The sequence below is a fragment of the Halichoerus grypus genome, chromosome 5, assembly GCF_964656455.1.
Source record: "Halichoerus grypus chromosome 5, mHalGry1.hap1.1, whole genome shotgun sequence".
In the NCBI taxonomy this organism is placed as follows: domain Eukaryota; kingdom Metazoa; phylum Chordata; class Mammalia; order Carnivora; family Phocidae; genus Halichoerus; species Halichoerus grypus.
The window spans coordinates 1808327-1825103 of NC_135716.1; the positions used below are offsets into that span (position 1 = coordinate 1808327).

Genomic DNA, 16777 nt, shown 5'->3' on the forward strand with positions numbered 1-16777 from the left:
CAGGCCAGTGCCGGGCAAGGGTATCGGGCTTAGCCTGCCCAGAACATGCCCCCAGGGACAAGGAGCATTGGACGCAGGGCAGCGGCACAGCTGGGGGGCCACAGAGGCAGTGAGCCAGGAGGTGGGAGCATGGCCCCATGGGGAGGGTGGGGCTCCCCGAGGGTGCTCGGCAATGCTCCCCCAATCGAGTCTCTGAGCCCCATGTTGCACAGGCTGGGTGGGCTTGGGGTCAAGTCTAGGCTTCAGGTTGGTCTAAGGAGGAACTTGCTGCCCTGACCACAACCACAGAAGGGGCTAGACTCAAGCTGGCTCAAGTCCAGCTTGGTGGGCCTCTCTGCAATGGGAGAGACCCCCGTTTGGGCGCAGGCCAGAAGCTCCCTGTCACGAGGGCCCAGCAGCGCCAGGGGCAGCGTGGCTAGAGAACAGGATGAGGATGGCGGGGGGGGGGGTCCTCGGGCACACCCTGTCAGTAGCCAGCTCCCCAACATGTCCCCCTTCTTGTCAAGGGACTCCTTCTAGCAGGGGGGAGCCGGGACGCTGGCCCCTAGCATTCCCAGGCCTGGACTTCCTAACACTGGCTGCAGCCCAAACCAGCAGTGCCCGCGGCACGCCCTGCCCCCGGGGCCCCTGGGCTGCCCTCACCTCCAGGGAGCTCACGGACAAGGTGGAGACGTTCTCGTTCCTGGTCCCGGCCCCCGAGCTGGGCCCCGGGTGGGCAGCAGGCTCCCCAGGCTCCCCCAGGCTGGGGGGCGCTGGCTCCAGGGTGGGTGGCGGGGGTGGGGGGGGTGGGGGCGGTGGGGGCTGGGCAGGGGGGGCCTCCGGGGGCCCACCGCCTGGGGGCTGGCGGGTGGGTGGGCTGCGGGCAGGGAGACCGGCGTCAGGTGCCATGTTGAGGTGGATGAGGCGGGTCTGGGGCATCTGATCGATGTGGATGCTGTGCTTGGGCTCCTCCTGGGGCTTGGGCCGCAGCGTGGCTGTGGCCGTGGGCAGGATTACGTAGCTGGTGTCCAGGGCCTTCTCCTGGGCCCGGCTCAGCTCCGAGTCCAGCTTCTTGAAGATGTCCCCATCACCGGCAAAGGAGGACTTGGGTGCCCTGTCCTTCTTGAGGGTCAGTGAGTGGTTGGGGAAGTCGGGCAGGGGGCCGCCCGGGCAGCGGGGCGAGCCGTGCAGGTGCAGCTTGGACACGTTGGCTGGCAGGCTGTTGAAGTTGGCGGGGGGCGCCTTGGCGTGGGCTAGCTTTAGCTTCTCCTCCTCGGGCAGCGACGGCCGCTTGAGTGTGCCCGTGATCGTGGCCGTGCGGCAGGCCGCAATGTCCTTGTTCAGCACTGTGGGGACAGGCGAGGCGGTCAGGCCGGCCTCGGGGGTGCCCCGGCCAGGGCCCGATCGGGCACACCCCCTCTGACAGCCCTGAAGCCGCGGTTCCCAGCGCCCGGGGCCCCTTGCAGGCCACCCTCTGCCTTGGTCAGCAGGGCCACCATGTGGTGTGTGCCGCTGGGGCAGCCGGGTTTCCTTTGTCTCTTCTAACAAGGCTGGAACGTGGGGTGCTCCTGTCTGCCCCGCAGACAGGAGGACAAATGACCACCACCCACACAGTGCGCTCCCTGGCAGCTGGGGGGCCCCGTTGGCCCTGGAGCCAGCCCTCGCTTCTGGGAAGTGCAGGGACACAGCTCCTCACGGTGGGGGGGGGCAGGGCGGCCCATCCCGGGGTGCCGTGTCCCGTACGCCTAGCTGCCCACTTCCGTTCGGCTGCGGGGGGACAGCGCCGCATGACCCCTGACCCGGGCTCCCGCTGGCCCACCCCCCGCCCCACTCCTACCGGTCAGTCCAGCCTCACTGGCCCGTGGAGAGCACACGGCTGCCAGGCCCAGCTGCCCACCGCGCCCCACTCAGGGCCCGTCCCCGGAAGCTTGCTGTGACCGTAGGGCCCTGTCCTTGCTGGCCGGGTGCACGGGCACCCAGCCACAGACTTGCCCAGCCCCCGAACACCAGCAGCGCGTGTTAGCTGCTTCCGGCAGCTGCCCCACGAGCACACACCCTCCCAGCAGACGGTCACTCGCCATCCCCTCCCTGGTCCTCTCCCTCCTCTCAGACAGGGCCGGGCCCCCTCTCATCTCCAGCCTCCAGGCGCCGACATCCTCGGGGCGGCCCAGCACGGGACCTGCCATCTTACCCGCCAAACCTGCGTTCCTCTACTGAGGTCTCTTGGTCCGCCTGAGTGAGCGCTAAGCCCCGTGGACCCAGGGTGCACCTCCCCTGCACAAACCCAGCTGCAGGTCTCCCGCATACTCAGCCCCACATCCTCTAGACCCCCAGCCCCAGCTGGTGTGCCCCCCTCACCCCCAGCCCGGCCCCCAGCCACTAGGTGCTTGAGAGGCCACAGGCCTGGCTGGGCCAGCTTACTGACGAGGAAGAAATCGGAGGCTCAGAGAGGCCAAGACCACCCGAGCAGGGCTGGGCCCCAGCCTCCGAAGGCCCCCGAGTCTTGGGGCCACCACTCAGGAAGGCTGCCTAAGACCAAGACAGAAGGTGGAAGACCATTCTGTCCAGTCCCCCGTTCAACCCAACCAGAGGCCACCTCCTCCAGGAAGCCCTCCCGGCTCCCCCTGCCAACCTGCACTGTCCCAGGCCCTGCCCCCACGGCTGTCTCTAGGGAAGATGCTCCGCAAATATCTGACAGATGCAAGGCAGTGTGGCCAGCTGCTTCTCCACAGCTCCGGAAGGTACTGCCTGTCACTGCCTCAGGCGCCCGGCTCACAGAACAGTGACCCTTGAGGGGCTCCCTCTCAATGGGCAATTGAGTCCCTTTTTCCACTTGGTTCCAGGAAACTCAGCGCTAGCCTAGGGCTCAGTGGTAGGTCCTTCTCCCTGCTCTCCCCCTGCTCCCACTGCTATCCTCCACCCCCCGCCGGGTCTGAAAGCGTGACCGACCCTCCCCCGTGGATGGACTGGGGATGAAGACATGAAGACAACACAGAGCGTGGGCCCTGAGGGAGGGCAGGCAGGGGTGGGTGGCAAGCTGGGTGGCAGGGTGGAGGTGGGCAGCCTCACTGCCCCAATGAAGAGCGTGGAAAGCAAAGAACAGAAGTGTGTGTGGCTGCTGAGGCAGGGGGCACGGCGGGGAGAGGACAGGGCCAGGCCCAGCGCAGGGGGCCCCAGGGTCTGCTCCTGGGCTAAGAGCTCCGCCCGCGCAGCACGGGCCTCACCCCTGCTGAGCCTGAGCTCCAGGACAGTTTTCCACAGCCCCTGCCTGCAGCCTCAGGGCAGCGGGAGGGGAGGCAGGAAGTGGCTGGGGCGGCCGGGCCCTGTGCTGACCAGGCCTCCCGGGGGAGGGTCTGATCCAACCTCGCCGTGCGGGCGGTGGGATGAGGACAGACAGATGGACAGACAGACGCACAGAGAAAAGGAAAGGAAGCAAGTGGGCCCAGGCGAGGGCCACCTGTCGCTCTCACCTGGCAGGCGCTCACCTGATCTACAGGCCAGATCCACGTCCTTCTCGAAGTCAGTCTGCAAGACAGAGGCGGGGAGGGGTGAGGGCCTGCGAGCGAGCAGGCAGGGCTGCCTGCGGGCTGGCGGGAAGCGGCCGAGCCGGAGCTGTACCTCGGAGGGGTGTGTGTGCACACGTGCGTGCAGGCTCCTGAGTGCTGACGGGGGCCACGAGCTCAGGGCTGCCCGCGTGCTCGTGTGTTCACGTGGGCCCTGGTGGGGGGCCCCGCGCCCGCGCGCTCTTGCCTGTGTGCGCACGCGTGTGTGCGCGTGTACACGCGTGTGCACGGGGGCTCCTTCCCGGCGCGTGTGGCTTAGCTGGGAAGCGGGAGGCTGGTCCCACTGCAGCTCACTGACGCTCTGGCGCCCTGGCTCAGTCTCCCCCAACCGCCGGCCCCCTGGGACTGCAGCCCAAGACCCCCTCGCTCTGTCCCTCACGTCCCCCGGTGGGGCGGGGGGCACAGAGGGTCTCACGCCAGAGCCCCTGCCGCCCAGGCCGCCACCTGCCAGTGTGCAGGATGTCACCCGTAGTCCTCACCACAGCCCTGGGCATGAGGAAATGGAGGCCAGCCGGCCAGAGGAGCAGAACAGGCTGCGGACACAGATGTCGGTGCCAGGGTGAGACCAGCCGTCCCTCGAGCAGTGGCGGAGGCCCCTGCTAGAGCACCTGCCCCATCCCAGCCTGGGACGGGGGCAGGTGACGGTGGGTGACCCAGGCCCCGCCCCCAGAGAGCCCGGTGGGCGGGGCCACCGGCGGGGGCGTGGCCTTCTCCTGGGGCTGTGGAAAACCAGCGGCTCCCCCTCTGCAAACGCGGAGGTTGGCTTGAGGTCACAGGTCGGGCTGGGAGCAGGGCCTGGGGGTCTGGGACCCCTGCCCTCGCCCCTGAGGACCCAAGTAGCCTCCCCAGGTCCGACGGCCAGCATCTGCTGAGGCCCTGCCTGTGAGGCTCACAACCACCATGAGGGGGCTGGGCACCCCGAGGACTGAATGAGCACCCCCTGCCTGCCGGGCTCACGGCACGCCAGGGGGCACCAGCAACAATGTGGAGAATTCAGCCAGGATGCCCCCAGGACCTGAACAGGAGGCCTGGTGGCAAGAGTGGGGGCGGGCGGCCAGGGAGGGCTCCCTGGAGGTGGCATCTTAGTGGACACCTGCGAGGCGGGCAGCAGGGTGGGAGGGCCGTGCCGGGCCTCAGGCTGCATGCCAGGTGTGATGCTGGGGGCCCAAGGGGACGTGGCTGGGACAAGGCCACGGCAGGGGGGAGGGTGCGTGGACAGGCCAGGGCTGGTCTCCCGGATGGAGACCGAGGGAGCCCAGTCCCATCCTGGCCAGGCTGGAGGGCAACAAGGGGGGCACGAGAGGTACAGGGCGCAGGAGGGCAGCAGCTGAGGCGACAGCCCCCCGAGGCTGGCATCTGGGCGAGGGCGCTGTGGTAGCGGGGGTGGGGTTGCGCCGATGCCAGCCCCAGCCAGACTCTCACCATCCGGTCCTGCCCGCCCTCAGACCCTGGGCCGGGGATGTCACCTTGGTGAGCCTCAGTGTGCCCAGCCTCAGACTGGGCTCGGAGCTCTTTCCAAGGACTGCTGGAGCCCAGAGCAGCTCTGAGCAGCGTGAGGCGGCACCGCTGGGGGCACCAAGCTCTGAGCCCTACCATGAGCTGGGCATGGCCGTTCTGGAAGGAGCCCCCCGAGTCCCCGTTGCCCTCCTCCTGGCGGTCCACCACGCGACACTTCACGGCATCCTGGACCTGGGGAGAGAGAACAGAGTGGTCCCCAGCAGCCCCAGACTGCATCCTCGTGGGATGGCGGGAAGGTAAGGGCGAGCAGCACGGGGTGGGGTCTCTGCGAGGGTGGCCTGTGTGCGGGGGCCCCGCTGCCCTTCCCTCTCGGAGATGCTCTCTGTGCCCTTCATGGGTGTGAAATTCCAAAGTCAGGGAGCTCCGGACCCCCCACGAACGTGCTGCAGCCCTCCTCGCTGGAGTCTGTCTGGACGGACTGGCCGTCAGCCTGAGGAGGGCACCGGAGTCCACAGCAGCCGGGCAAGTGGGGGGCCTGCCCTCACTCCCCTGGAGACGCGCCACTCGAGCGTCCTCAAGGGCCCTTGGGGGGGGACAGCACGTCTGTGGGGCGCACTCCGTCGAGGGAGGTCTCAGGCATTATGGCCACGGACTCTTCAGAAAGGGGGTGATGGTGGCTCCGTGCCTGGGGCCACCCAAGCAGCCGGCACAGAGCTCGCCGGCAGAGGACGGACAGAGCCGGTCAGTGCGAGCGAAGGGTGACGGCTATAGCACCGTCTCCACCACCGCCCGCTCTGGGCGCGGCAGTGAGCACCGCCCACCCTCAGGAGCTGACGCTTCACGGCCACGATGTGCAAAGCGAATAAGGGAAGGCACAGGGGCGGCGAAAGCACGGAGGGCTTCCTGGAGGAGGCATCCTGAGTGAACGGGGGAGCTCTGGGAGGAGGGTGCGCCGGGGGTTCCTGGCTCAGACTCAGACCGAGTGCAGACCTGGGGACCTGCTCCCCCCCCGCCGCAGCCACACAGCTGATCAGAGGCAGTGCTGGGGCCTCCCTGGCCTCAGGGCCGCTGCGCCTCCCGTGCAGGTGCGCCTTCCTCCCGTCCTTGCACTCACTGACCTGCCCAGCAAACATCTCGAAGCACCTACAGTGTGCCCAGTGGAGGCAGGCCGCAGTCCAGGAGATGGCAGATGGGAAAGCATTTCTCCACTGGCATGAAGAGCAGATGGTCTCCCCAAGTGCCTCGTGGCCTCCTCCTCCAGGAAGGCCACCTGGCCAGCCTCACCCCTTCTGTTCCCCCCAGGAGACTCAGATGACCACCTTACTCGTCCACCTGCCCAATGTTCCACACCCACCGTGCTGGCCGGAGCTGCCTGGCATCGCCCCTGCCCACCCCTCCTGGCCCGTCTTCCTCAGCATGCCCTCCTCAACCCCTCCCAACGGAGACCCTCTCCCGACTTTCCCCTGGCTGCAGGATCCCTGTAGCACAAACCCCACGTGTGGGACCTGGGAGGTCACAGAGGGCTGATGGGGAAGTCGTGTGTCTTCGGGGGCGCCTGACTCTCCCCCGGCGTGGGCCCACCCTCCGGATATTCCCGCGTCTGCTCCCGGGAATTCCTACAAGCTCCCTCCTATTCTCGGATGTTCCTTCTTGACAGCCTGCTCTTCTCATTTCCTGGAAGCCAGGCAGCCGAGGGCCGAGAGCAGGGCCTTAGAGCCTGGCCGGAGTATGGCATCTGGCTACCCGCCACCGAAGCGACAGGCCTCTGCTGGCCCAGAGCTGGCCCGTGTGTGGAAGACGGGCAGCAGGTGGCCCGTGGTGAGAACCGCTAGCACAAGTAAAGGCGGCCGGGGCCAGGCAGCCACGGGTGCAGGGCTGGGGAGCAGGGGCGGTCCCCCTCTCTGGGGACGCCAGCTCGGGGCTGTGCCTGGGGCCCGCGGCTGCTCGGGTCTGTGGCTTTTCGGGCACAGGCTCTCCGGGTCCTCAGGATTTCAGAGTGGACGCTCACGCCCAACTGGACATACATGCGGCGGAAGGAGGGGCTGTGGGCGGGAGCTTGTCAATGGGGCCGTCCCAACACCAGAAACGCGGGCTCCTGGTCCTCCCATCTTTCTGCGCTCGCCTCTCCTCCCGCCTGGGGGCGTCAGGCGACGGGGTGCCCCAGAGCCAGGGTGCAGCTCACGCGTCCCTGTCTCAGCATGCTGTCAGCTGTGCTGGGCGCCCCCAGACCAGGCCCCACCCGGGACAGTGGGGCTGCAGGTGGGGGAGGCTGGGTGGGGGCAGCGCTGCCAGCCCAGGAGGGGGTCCAAGCCGCTCCTGAAGCGGAGCACCAGCCGCCCCCTGCAGACCTTCCCTGGGCATCCGGAGGGCCCGGGAGCCCCCCTTCTAGAAGCGCTCTGGCTCCAGGGTGTGAAGCAGCTGCTGCCCGGCCCCCCCCACACCCGCTGCCGACCGGGCTCCCTCGGGTGGGCTGAGCTCAGGACCCCTTGTCCTCCTCTCCCCAATAGCACGGGCTTTGCTGCAAAACCCTTCTGCTGTTCTCCTCATCCCTTCGAATCTAAGTGCTTTTAAAATCACTTTGTCATCTTTCTAGGAGGTTCCGAGGGGAGATAATTCCACGTGTCTGCCCACCCACTCCTGCCCCTTCAGCCTCCGCGGCCATCCTGGCCTCGTCCAGCCTCACGGTGGCACCTTTTCCATCCGTGTCAAGAGCACGTTCTTCCACATCCCGACCCCCCTGAGATGGGAGCGGGTCCCCTTGACTGTTGCCATACTGGGCAGCCGGCAGCCGGGACAGCTGGCCGTCTCTTGCTCCCTTTGGGAGAGGCCCAGAGGGCGCCAGGACAGGAGCCTCAGCTGTGCTGAAAGCCGCTTACAGTGCTGGTGGCCCTCGGTCCCAAAGACCCCAGGAGGACAGAGCCCCCTCCGGGTCCGAGCCGAGAAGAAGCGCTTACACTGAGGAGCCACGGCTCCGGCAGCCGGGCCGCCCCGCCTCACAGAAGTGAGGGGCCCCGAAGCCACGCCCCCCACCTCCCGCTGGGCCCAGAATCTGCCCCACCGAAGGCTGGGGGGGGGGCGCCCGCGCGGCCCACCTCTCTGCGCAGGATGCAGTGCACCATCACTATGACGAAGCCCTCCAGCGAGTCAAAGACGGCGAACAGGATCTGGAAGAGGGCTGAGCGGCGGTCGGTGACGGCGAGCACGGCCGACATCCAGGTCAGGGCCAGCAGGGGCAGCACCACACAGGAGCTCCAGAGCGAGGCCCTGTGGACCGTGCACCGGGCGGCCGCGTCAGGCCTGGCCCCGGCCGCCCTCCCCGCCCCGGCACCCCCGCTCCCCCGCTAGGCTTCACCTCCTCTCCCTCCTCTCCCCTCGGGTCCTTAGAGGAACCCGGCCCACCAGCCTCGCAGCCCCTCCTGGGGAGCAGTGTTCTGCCCCCCCCCAGACCTGCCCAGCGGCCTGAGGGCTCCTGGCACAGCGGAGACCGGAGACTCCGAGGGTGATCCCCGGCGGCTGGGCAGCGGGGAGGGAGGGACCTCTCTGGGAGACCCAGGTTCCTAACTGTCCAGGAGGCCACAGGAGGGGAGGCACACTGGAGGCGGGAGCTGGGGGGCCACGGCCCCTGCTGGTTCCAGCTCCCAGGGCCCTCAGGGCCCTCAGGCCCCCCACCCCCCCGCCCCCCACCAGGGGTCCAGGGCCCCAACATAAGGCGGCCATGGAGGGAGTTGTTTGGCCAGCCTCTGAGCTCTGGAGACAAAGAGAGAGGACCAGAGAGCTGCTCCAGGAGAGAGAGATGACAGACAGACAGACAGACAGGGCCAGACAGAGAAGGGTGGGGAGGCAGAGACGAGGACAGAGACCCACAGGCACTTCATCCTCTTGGCAGGCCCTGCTCTGCTGGCCCCCAGGGGAGGGGCTGCCTCCAGGGGCGGCCGACGGCAGGCCGCCGGGCACCTCCCTGCGCCACCGCGGGCTACACTGCGGCCGCTCTGAGCCTGCCTCTTCCCGACGGCGCCGTCACCATGCCACGTCCTCGAGGCGCTGTGGGGAGGGCAGACGGCGCCCGCGGACGGCTGGCGTGCAGCAGGGGTCTGGGGAATGGGCCAGACCCCACCCTCACCACCATGACGACCTCCAGAAGCCCCCATGGGCAGGTGACTGCCGTGCAGGGGCTCCAAGGAGCCGCTGGGGCCACTGTCATCCCCGGGGTGGGGGCCGAGGTCAGGACCACCTGCTCCCCGCCTTACAAGACGCCCTTGTCAAAAGGATGAGGAGGTGGGGCAGGGGTAGTGGGGAGTGGGCGGGGGGAGGGGCACAAGGAACACCAGGAAGGAGGTGGGGGCACGGGGCCGGTGGGAGAGAGGCTGGAAGGACCTCAAGGCCGGCCTGGAGAAGCACCCCCAAAGCAGCAGGACCTTGGTCAGGGGGTGGGGGCAGGAGCTCTCCCCAGAACTGTGCTCTCGGCTCCCGCGTCCTCTCTGTCCTGCCTGGGCTCCAGCACAGAAGACAGGCCCGCCTCCCCCCTCTCCCTTCCCCTCCCCGCCCCCTCCCTGCTCCAGGACCCAGGTCCCCATCCTGGCCCCAGACCCATTTCTTCTCCAGGACGGCTCCCTGCCCAGCCGCCCAGTGGCTCGAGCCAGAGCCAGGAGTTGCCCTGAAGCCCCCATGCCTCTCCTCTCCTGGCCACTGCACGAGCTTCCAAACTAGACTTCAAGACCCGCCCCACCTCCCCTTCCAGGGTGGAGGCCCCCAGGCGGGATCCCGGCACCCAGCCCCGCCTCTCTCCGCACCTGCTGGAGAGCCTGAAGAAGCGGGCCCTCCATGACTATGCGCACTGCCCTCCCTGACCCCGAGCCTCTGCGTCTCCCCATGGCGGGGGTGGGGGGCCTGCCTCGTCTCCCTCCTCCCTTCTGAAGCAGACCTTCTCCAGCCACGCTGGGAGCAGGAGGGCAGGGCAGAGCCTCTCCCAGGGAAGTCTCATCCTGTTGTGAGTCACCCTCCTTGGGGCCTGGGGCCTGACATCTAGGCCTGAAGCAGGTAGCAGGTGGCTGGGGCCTGGGGACGCATGAACTACTCGAATTCCCGCAGCCCAGCCTCTGCAGGGTTCTGTGAGGGCGGAGGGCGGGGGGAGGAGCGGGTGCAGGCCCGGGGGCACTGGGCCCCCCCCCCAGCCCTTTGGAAATTCCGATGCTTTCCGGGGGAGGGGCAGGAGCGGAGATGGGGGGCAGGGCTGCTCTCCAACCTGCCACTTGGCCTCTCAGGAAACGGCCCCCAAGGCTCTCGTGACAGGCCTATCCCCGGGCAGAGCCTGGCGCGTGGAGCAAACAGCGCGTACGCCCAGAGCCTTGTCCCCGCCAGACCAACACAGCTTTCTGCCTCAACGGACGCGTCCTGCCCCGAACCCGCGGCCGCCACAGTGCAGCAGGGCCCGCACACTCATACACGCACACACTCACCCCACACGCTCACGCACACCCACACATTCTCACACATTCACGCATGCACGCACAGAGTGCACCCAGCCCCCAGCACGACCACACGCCAATGACCGGCCAGCCGAGCACGTTCTCACGCTGACCCGGCCCCATCCCATCCCGGCAGCACTGACCCTCCGGTCCGCCTTGTCCCAAGGCCCCAGGAGATGGGGGAGAGGAGCCTGGCGAAGGGCCGGCTAGGGGAGGACCCCCAGAGTGGACGGCAGAGGCAACAGAGAGGACAGAAAAAGCTTAAAACAAACAGAATGTAACTGAGAGGAGAGCGGAGCCCGGCGGGTGCGTCAGCGCGAAGACGCACGAACGTGGTATTACCGGCGGCGGCGGCCGCAGAGAGGGCCCCACATGCGGCACATTTGGGGCGCGCCCGAGGGGGCCCGGGGGCAGCTGACTGGAAGTGAAATTCAAAGCCTGAGACAAGAGCAAACACTGTTCTTGCAGACGGGGGCAGAGAGCGTACCGACCGCAGCGATCCGGCCTGTGCCTCCCTAGGCCGGTCCTGGGGGGCGGGGGGCTCCCGGGGGAAGCAGGGGAGCCATGGGGAGGTGGGGGCGGGCTGGGTCCGGCACCCATGTGTGCCCGTGCGGAGCAGAGGGGAAGCCGATCTGCCCACGTTTGCACAGAGAAGCAGAACTCCCAGGGGGAGGCCACGGCCACCTCCCTCTGGTCCCCCCGAATCTGCCCTGACCACGCACCGCCCCAGCCAGGGGGCAAGGGCTCCGTCTGCCAGTGCGCTGGGGTTCGGGGAGCTAGCTGGGCAGCGTCCTCCCACGGGCCCCGCGTGTGTGTGTGTGTGTTCACGCGAGCAAGCACGCAGCAGTGTGCAGGGTGCCTCCTGTCCGTGTGGGAGCGGGGCTCTGTGCACGGCCCCGCGGCGCCCCCAGGAGCGTCCTGAGCTGGGGCACCCGCTGCACGCCCAGGACGGGGCCCGAGGAGGCGGCCAGCCACACGGACACGCCGGACTCCAGCGCCTTCCCCGCCACCAGCCGCTCACCCTGCCTGAACCTCAGTCCTCTCGGCTGTACAAACGGGAACGGAACAGGAGAGCCGGCCTCGGGGGTTATTGTAGGAAGCAAAGCAAACGGGGCCTGGCGCGCCGCCCGGGGCCTTCCAGGAACGCATGTGGGCGCGTCAGTCCCCAACGCCAGGGGACGGCGCCCAGCGCGTGGAGCACCCGGCCTACAGACGGCGAGGCCAGCTTCCGGGCCACACACCTCCTCCAAAGCCGTGCAGCAGGCTTCTGACCGAGACCAGAAGCCATCAGGGACCCCAGGGATGGTGTCCTGAAGCTACAGGGTAAGCAGGAGACGCAGGAAGAGGAGGGAGACAGAGACAGAGACAGACACCGAGGAGGGCACAGAGGGAGCGGGGTGGGACCCCACACACACACCAGCCAGGGCAGAGGGACGAACGGAGCAGCAAGCAGAGGTGAGGTGAGGAGGGCTCAGAGGGCTGGGGCAGGACGGAGAGAGGGGTCCGTCTCAGCCCGGACTTGGCCCCTCGGTGACCTCAGTGCTCCCATGCCCTGGGGGGCTGCAGGAGCAGGCCTGTCCCAAGCACTGCTGGGCACCGCCCAGTCGCTCGGGACCACGTGCCCTCTGGCCACGCACTGCCCTCTCTGGGCTCAGCCTCCCCACGCGGGAGGAACACCCTATTTGTCCCCTGTCCTCTCCTGTCGCTGAAGGCACCATAAAGATGGGCAAGTTACATCCTCGCTTGGGGTCACCCGACCCCATGGTAGGGAAGGGGGAGGCCGGGGGCTCCCGCCCACCACCCCGGTGGTCCCTGCAGGGGCAGGGTCTCTGAAAACAACTGGCTTCACGGTTTCTGAGGACCTGCCACAGGCCAGACGGAGAAACTGAGGCACAGGGCAAGGCCGGGGCTGGCTGTGAGCCTACACAGACCTCTGTGCTCCGGTTTCCCCGCCTGCTCTGGGGCCTGGCGGGAGTGAGTGGGCTCTGGGTCTCTTCGACTCAAGGCAGGTGAGGAGCCTGGCGGGCCCCGCCCTACCCTGCCCGCTCCTTCAGCTTCTTGTCCGTGATGCCGTCCTTGGACACGAGCTTGTTGAACACCAGGATCCCGATGACCATGTTCACCTGCCAGGCAGAGAGGAGCCGGTGTGGGGGTGGGGCACTGCCCTCCGGGCTCCGGGCTCCACACCAGGGCTCGGCGTGTGCTCCCACCCGCAGCACCGGCTCTGGGGACACCACTCCCCAGGCCAGGAGGTGGGGCCACGGCACAGGCTCGCCAGGTCCCCAGCACCTTCTCCGGGGCCTGGCCGGCTCCCCCCAGAGCCCTGGCTGTTGGGTGGGGTTCTTCTGCCACAAGACCCCACTCGGCGAGGAGCTCCAGCTCACGCCCCCCATGTGGCCCTCCTGCGTGACCTGCTCCATGAGGATCTGGAAGCCCTGCCCGGCGGGGGTGGACGTGAGAAGGGGCCAGCATGACCCAGCGGGGGTGCAGGGGTAATGGGGGGGGCCCTCCCGACAGGCTGGATCCCCAGGGTGGTCTGCCCTGAACGGCCCAGAGGCCTATCTGCCATCCCCACGGTGGTCAGCAGCACTTTGTGGAGCTGGGGTTCCTGCTGTCCAGGGGTCAGAGGTCAGGCTGGCTCCAGCGCACCCCCAGGGTGCCTGCCTGCTCCGACCACAGAAGGGACCTCAGCTGACCCAGCTGCCCCCACGCTTCGGCGTGCCCTGTGGCTGGCCCCCAGCCTCTCAGCACCCCTGCTCCTTACATCCCTCTCACGACAGGGAGCTCACCCCTCACTGGGGCCCACCTTGAGGGCCGTCTCGGGGGCACTGTCCCCGTCCGGGCTCTACCTGGGGGCGCACTGCTCCTGCGCTCTCTGCCAAGGCACCTTTCCTGACCCCTTCCCGCTGGGCGCCAGCACCCTAGCAAGTGCTCCTTGGTGTTCGCGTCCCGCAAGCTACCGCCTACAGCAAACAGCAGCTGTCCCCGAGGGGCCCCCGTCGGCCCTGCCTCGGCCCTGGAGACCTTGGGGTTTCCCCTCTTTGGCCTTTTCTCCTGGTGGGGAGGCTCCCAGCTCATTCCTTTGCCCCCCGAAAGCCGTCCCCTGGGCTCCCACTCTGCAGAGGCTGCCTGACTGAGGAACGAGGCCTGGCCCCGGGCCCCTCAGATGCAGAGGTACAAGGAGGCCGACTCTCCGCGGCCCCACGGCTCTGAGCGCCCCTGACTCCGCACACCGCCGTGGTCAGGCCCTGCCTTTCATCCCTGTGCGAACGGACACTTCCCAGATGCGGGCACCAGCGCCGGAGGGCCTGACTGGGGTGGACGCATCTTTCCTGGGTGACCTCATGTTCTGCCAAGGCCAGGGCTAGAGGGGGACAGGCCACCAGCCAGCATCACCCTGCCCGAAGCAGGCTCTGCGCGGCTTGAGCGGCGTGTCCCCACGTTACTGAGGGGGCCCTGGGCTGGGGGCCACGGCAGATCGGCACTGGCCCTGCCCTGCAGACACCCTGGGAGGGGACGTGGGGGCTGGGGGCTCCTGCCTCCATCATCTGAGCCTCCCGCGCTCCCGAGTCGCCTGTCTTTAAAATGGCGAGCTGGCCTGGTCTCTGAAGGGCCGCATTGACATGCATGGCACGAAGGCCTCTCCCTTCGAGGAATAAAGGAGCCAGGACCCTCGGGCTAGGCCAGCTGCCCACCGCTCCACCCTCCCGCGCGGGGCCCTCCAGCCTCCCCGGGCCTGTGCTTGCGCCCGGGTGCCCTGCCACAGAGCCACGGAGCGGTGTGTGGCCCTGCGTGAGGGGCAGAGGGCTGGAGAGCGATGGGCTCAGGCAGGGCGGGCGCAGACCCCCAGCCATGCCCGGCTCCCCCTGCCCAGCCCGAACTGGGGGGCAGTAACCCCGTGTGCCCCAAGGCCCTGTTTCGCATCCCTCCCCGAAGGCGTCTGGGAATTCATGGCGAGGGAGAGCAGGTAGCTGCTTCCTTCTCCGGAGCGTGACAGCCGGCGGCAGCAAGGTCCGGCCCCGGCCCCCCAGCCTCAGGCTCTGCCCGTCCCCCAGGCCGGGCTGCCACTCCCTGCTGCCCTGGTCAGCCATCTGTCCACTCGCCCCCCTCGGCTGGCCGCTCACCCCGCGAACCCACATGGATCTCCTGGCAGGTGCACAGCCAGCGCCTGGTCCCCACGCGAGCGGCGCTCACGGAAAGAGAAGGCCCCCACTCCAGCCCAGTCTCCGCACCCCTGTACCCTGAGGGCAGGTCGGGGGGGGCCAGGAACGCCATCCACCCCTCGGTGACCACGGTGACCCTGAAGGGGCAATGGGTCCAGCCCAAGGCCCCAGCCCGGGCCAATGGGGAGGGGGTCAGTACCAGCACGACAGCGGCGGCCGGTCCCACGAAGGCGTACAACAGTCCCCCCTCCAGGGAGAGCCAGCAGCTGGGGAGGGAGACAGGCTGGTCAGTGGCCAGGCGTGATGCCCCCACCCCCCGGGAGGGCAGCTGAGACGCTGGGGAGCGGCAGACGGAGCTCAGCACCCGGCAGGCCCTCCTGCGCACCAGCACGCTGCACACTCTGGCCCCCGGGGCCCCACGAACCCCCGTTTATGGAGGGAGAAACAGGCACGGGGCAGGCTGCTCGCACCCACATGGCACAAAGGACGGTGTCCTGACCACCCCAGGCTGGACCCCCAACTCTCCTACACCCTCCCCAATCTCGTGCACAGACCCTTCCTCAGGACACGACGCCAGAGCTCTGGGTTGGGTCCCTGGTCTGGCCCTCCACCTGCCCACTCAACCCAGGCCCCATGGCCGGGTCACCCAGGCCTCTGTTCACATGTCTGGCCGGGCCCCTCCTCACGCCACACGTGGTCACCGGCCCCACACTTCCCCAAATCTCCTGGACCCCACGGATGGTGGCCTGCAGGAGCCCGGGGCCCAGAGAAGACAGCACAGTCTTCACGTGCCGTTTCCTCTGCCCTGAGCGTCCCCCCACAACGCTGTCAGACGAACTCCTCTTCAGCCTTCAAAACCCCTGGTGTTCCCCTGACCCACCCCTGACCCTCTCAGCTCTGCGGCCATGTCCATAGTTACCTCCTGGCACTCACCCTACGGGGGTTCCAGTAACTGGATCCTCATTCATGTCCGCTGCCCCGCTGCCCAAGTGGGGCATTGCTCCAGGGCCCAGCCATGGCCTGTCCCCCTGGGGCTCCAAGGTGAGCCAAGCCTTCGCAACCTGCATCCACCCCTCCTCCTGCCTCTGGTTCCCCCATTCCTCTCCCTGCCTGTAGCCACAGCCCCCCTCCAGCCCGTGGTTCCTCTCCCCCTACCCTGGGGAGCCACACTGCTTTTAGGGTAACCCCGAGCTTCCTGGCTTGGCATTCAAGGCCCCTGGACCTGCCTGGCCCAGCTGACCCTTCAGGGCCTCACTGACTTCATCTGTGAAATAGGCCCCTTACCACCTGCCTTGCCCTTCTCGGGGCCACACAGCCCCCTTGTCACCATAGTTGTGCAGGGGTGGACACACTGGTGCAGAGGGAAAACTGAGGCTAACAGACCCGTCCAAGGATACCTAAGGAGGAGGTGGGAAGCTCTGATGGCCCTGAGCCCCCAGCCTCCACTCCCGGGGCCCCCAGCCTCTCCCAGCCTTGGCTCTTCTCTGTGAGATGGACACCAGCCAGCTGTCACCTTCTAGGGCAGTGGGAGGGTCTGGGGGAGCCGGGCGGCCTCCACCCCATCCCCACCCTGCCCCGACTCACTAGTTCATGGTGCTGTACCCTTTGGCCTTGGTGAATCCCACAGAAATGGCCACGACCAGCGCAGGAAGCCCTGCGGAAGGACCAGAAAGAAAGGGAGTTGGTTCCCCCACCATCCAAGCCCCTGTCCGCCCCCTGCCTCCTTCCAGCCCTGCGGATGGGGTGAGGTCGGGGCACACTGTGCCTCTGAAGCCCCTGAACAGGGTCACGCTGAGCATGAGAGAGAGGGAACAGGAGGTGGATGAGGGTGAGGGCCTACGGGACTGCGGGCATGGCGGCCAGGTCAGCAAACGAAACGCAGGATGCCGGATCACACTTGAATTTCAGATAAAAAAGAAACCCTTTTTATTTTAAGTGTCTCCAAACGGGATACCCTTAAAAAAAACCCCATTATCTGAAATTCAAATAGAACTTAGCATCACATTTTACCTGACAACCCCATGGAGGCCCCAGGAGGATGAGGGCAAGGCAGGGGGTGGGGGCACGGGGCCACAAGGGGTAGGGTCAGCGGCAGGGGCCTGGGAGGGGGTGACAGGGCCACAAGGGGCGGGGTCAGCGAGCAGGGGCC

At 67.8% G+C, this 16777-nt stretch overlaps 1 protein-coding gene across 6 annotated transcripts in view; it reads right to left on the reverse strand.

The window, feature by feature from the left end:
* Positions 1-16777, reverse strand: part of ADGRB1 (adhesion G protein-coupled receptor B1) — a 68397-nt gene that overhangs the window by 2187 nt on the left and 49433 nt on the right. For 3 of the 6 annotated variants that reach the window (XM_078071923.1, XM_078071928.1, XM_078071929.1), the window contains 7 exons: positions 16213-16282; positions 14828-14894; positions 12503-12588; positions 8093-8264; positions 5136-5231; positions 3450-3504; positions 643-1325 (listed from right to left, as the gene is read on the reverse strand). In XM_078071923.1, coding sequence (XP_077928049.1) covers positions 643-1325; positions 3450-3504; positions 5136-5231; positions 8093-8264; positions 12503-12588; positions 14828-14894; positions 16213-16282 — 1229 coding nt within the window. The remainder of the gene's footprint in view (positions 1-642; positions 1326-3449; positions 3505-5135; positions 5232-8092; positions 8265-12502; positions 12589-14827; positions 14895-16212; positions 16283-16777) is intronic. The other 3 variants (XM_078071926.1, XM_078071925.1, XM_078071924.1) reach the window with 3 other exon arrangements.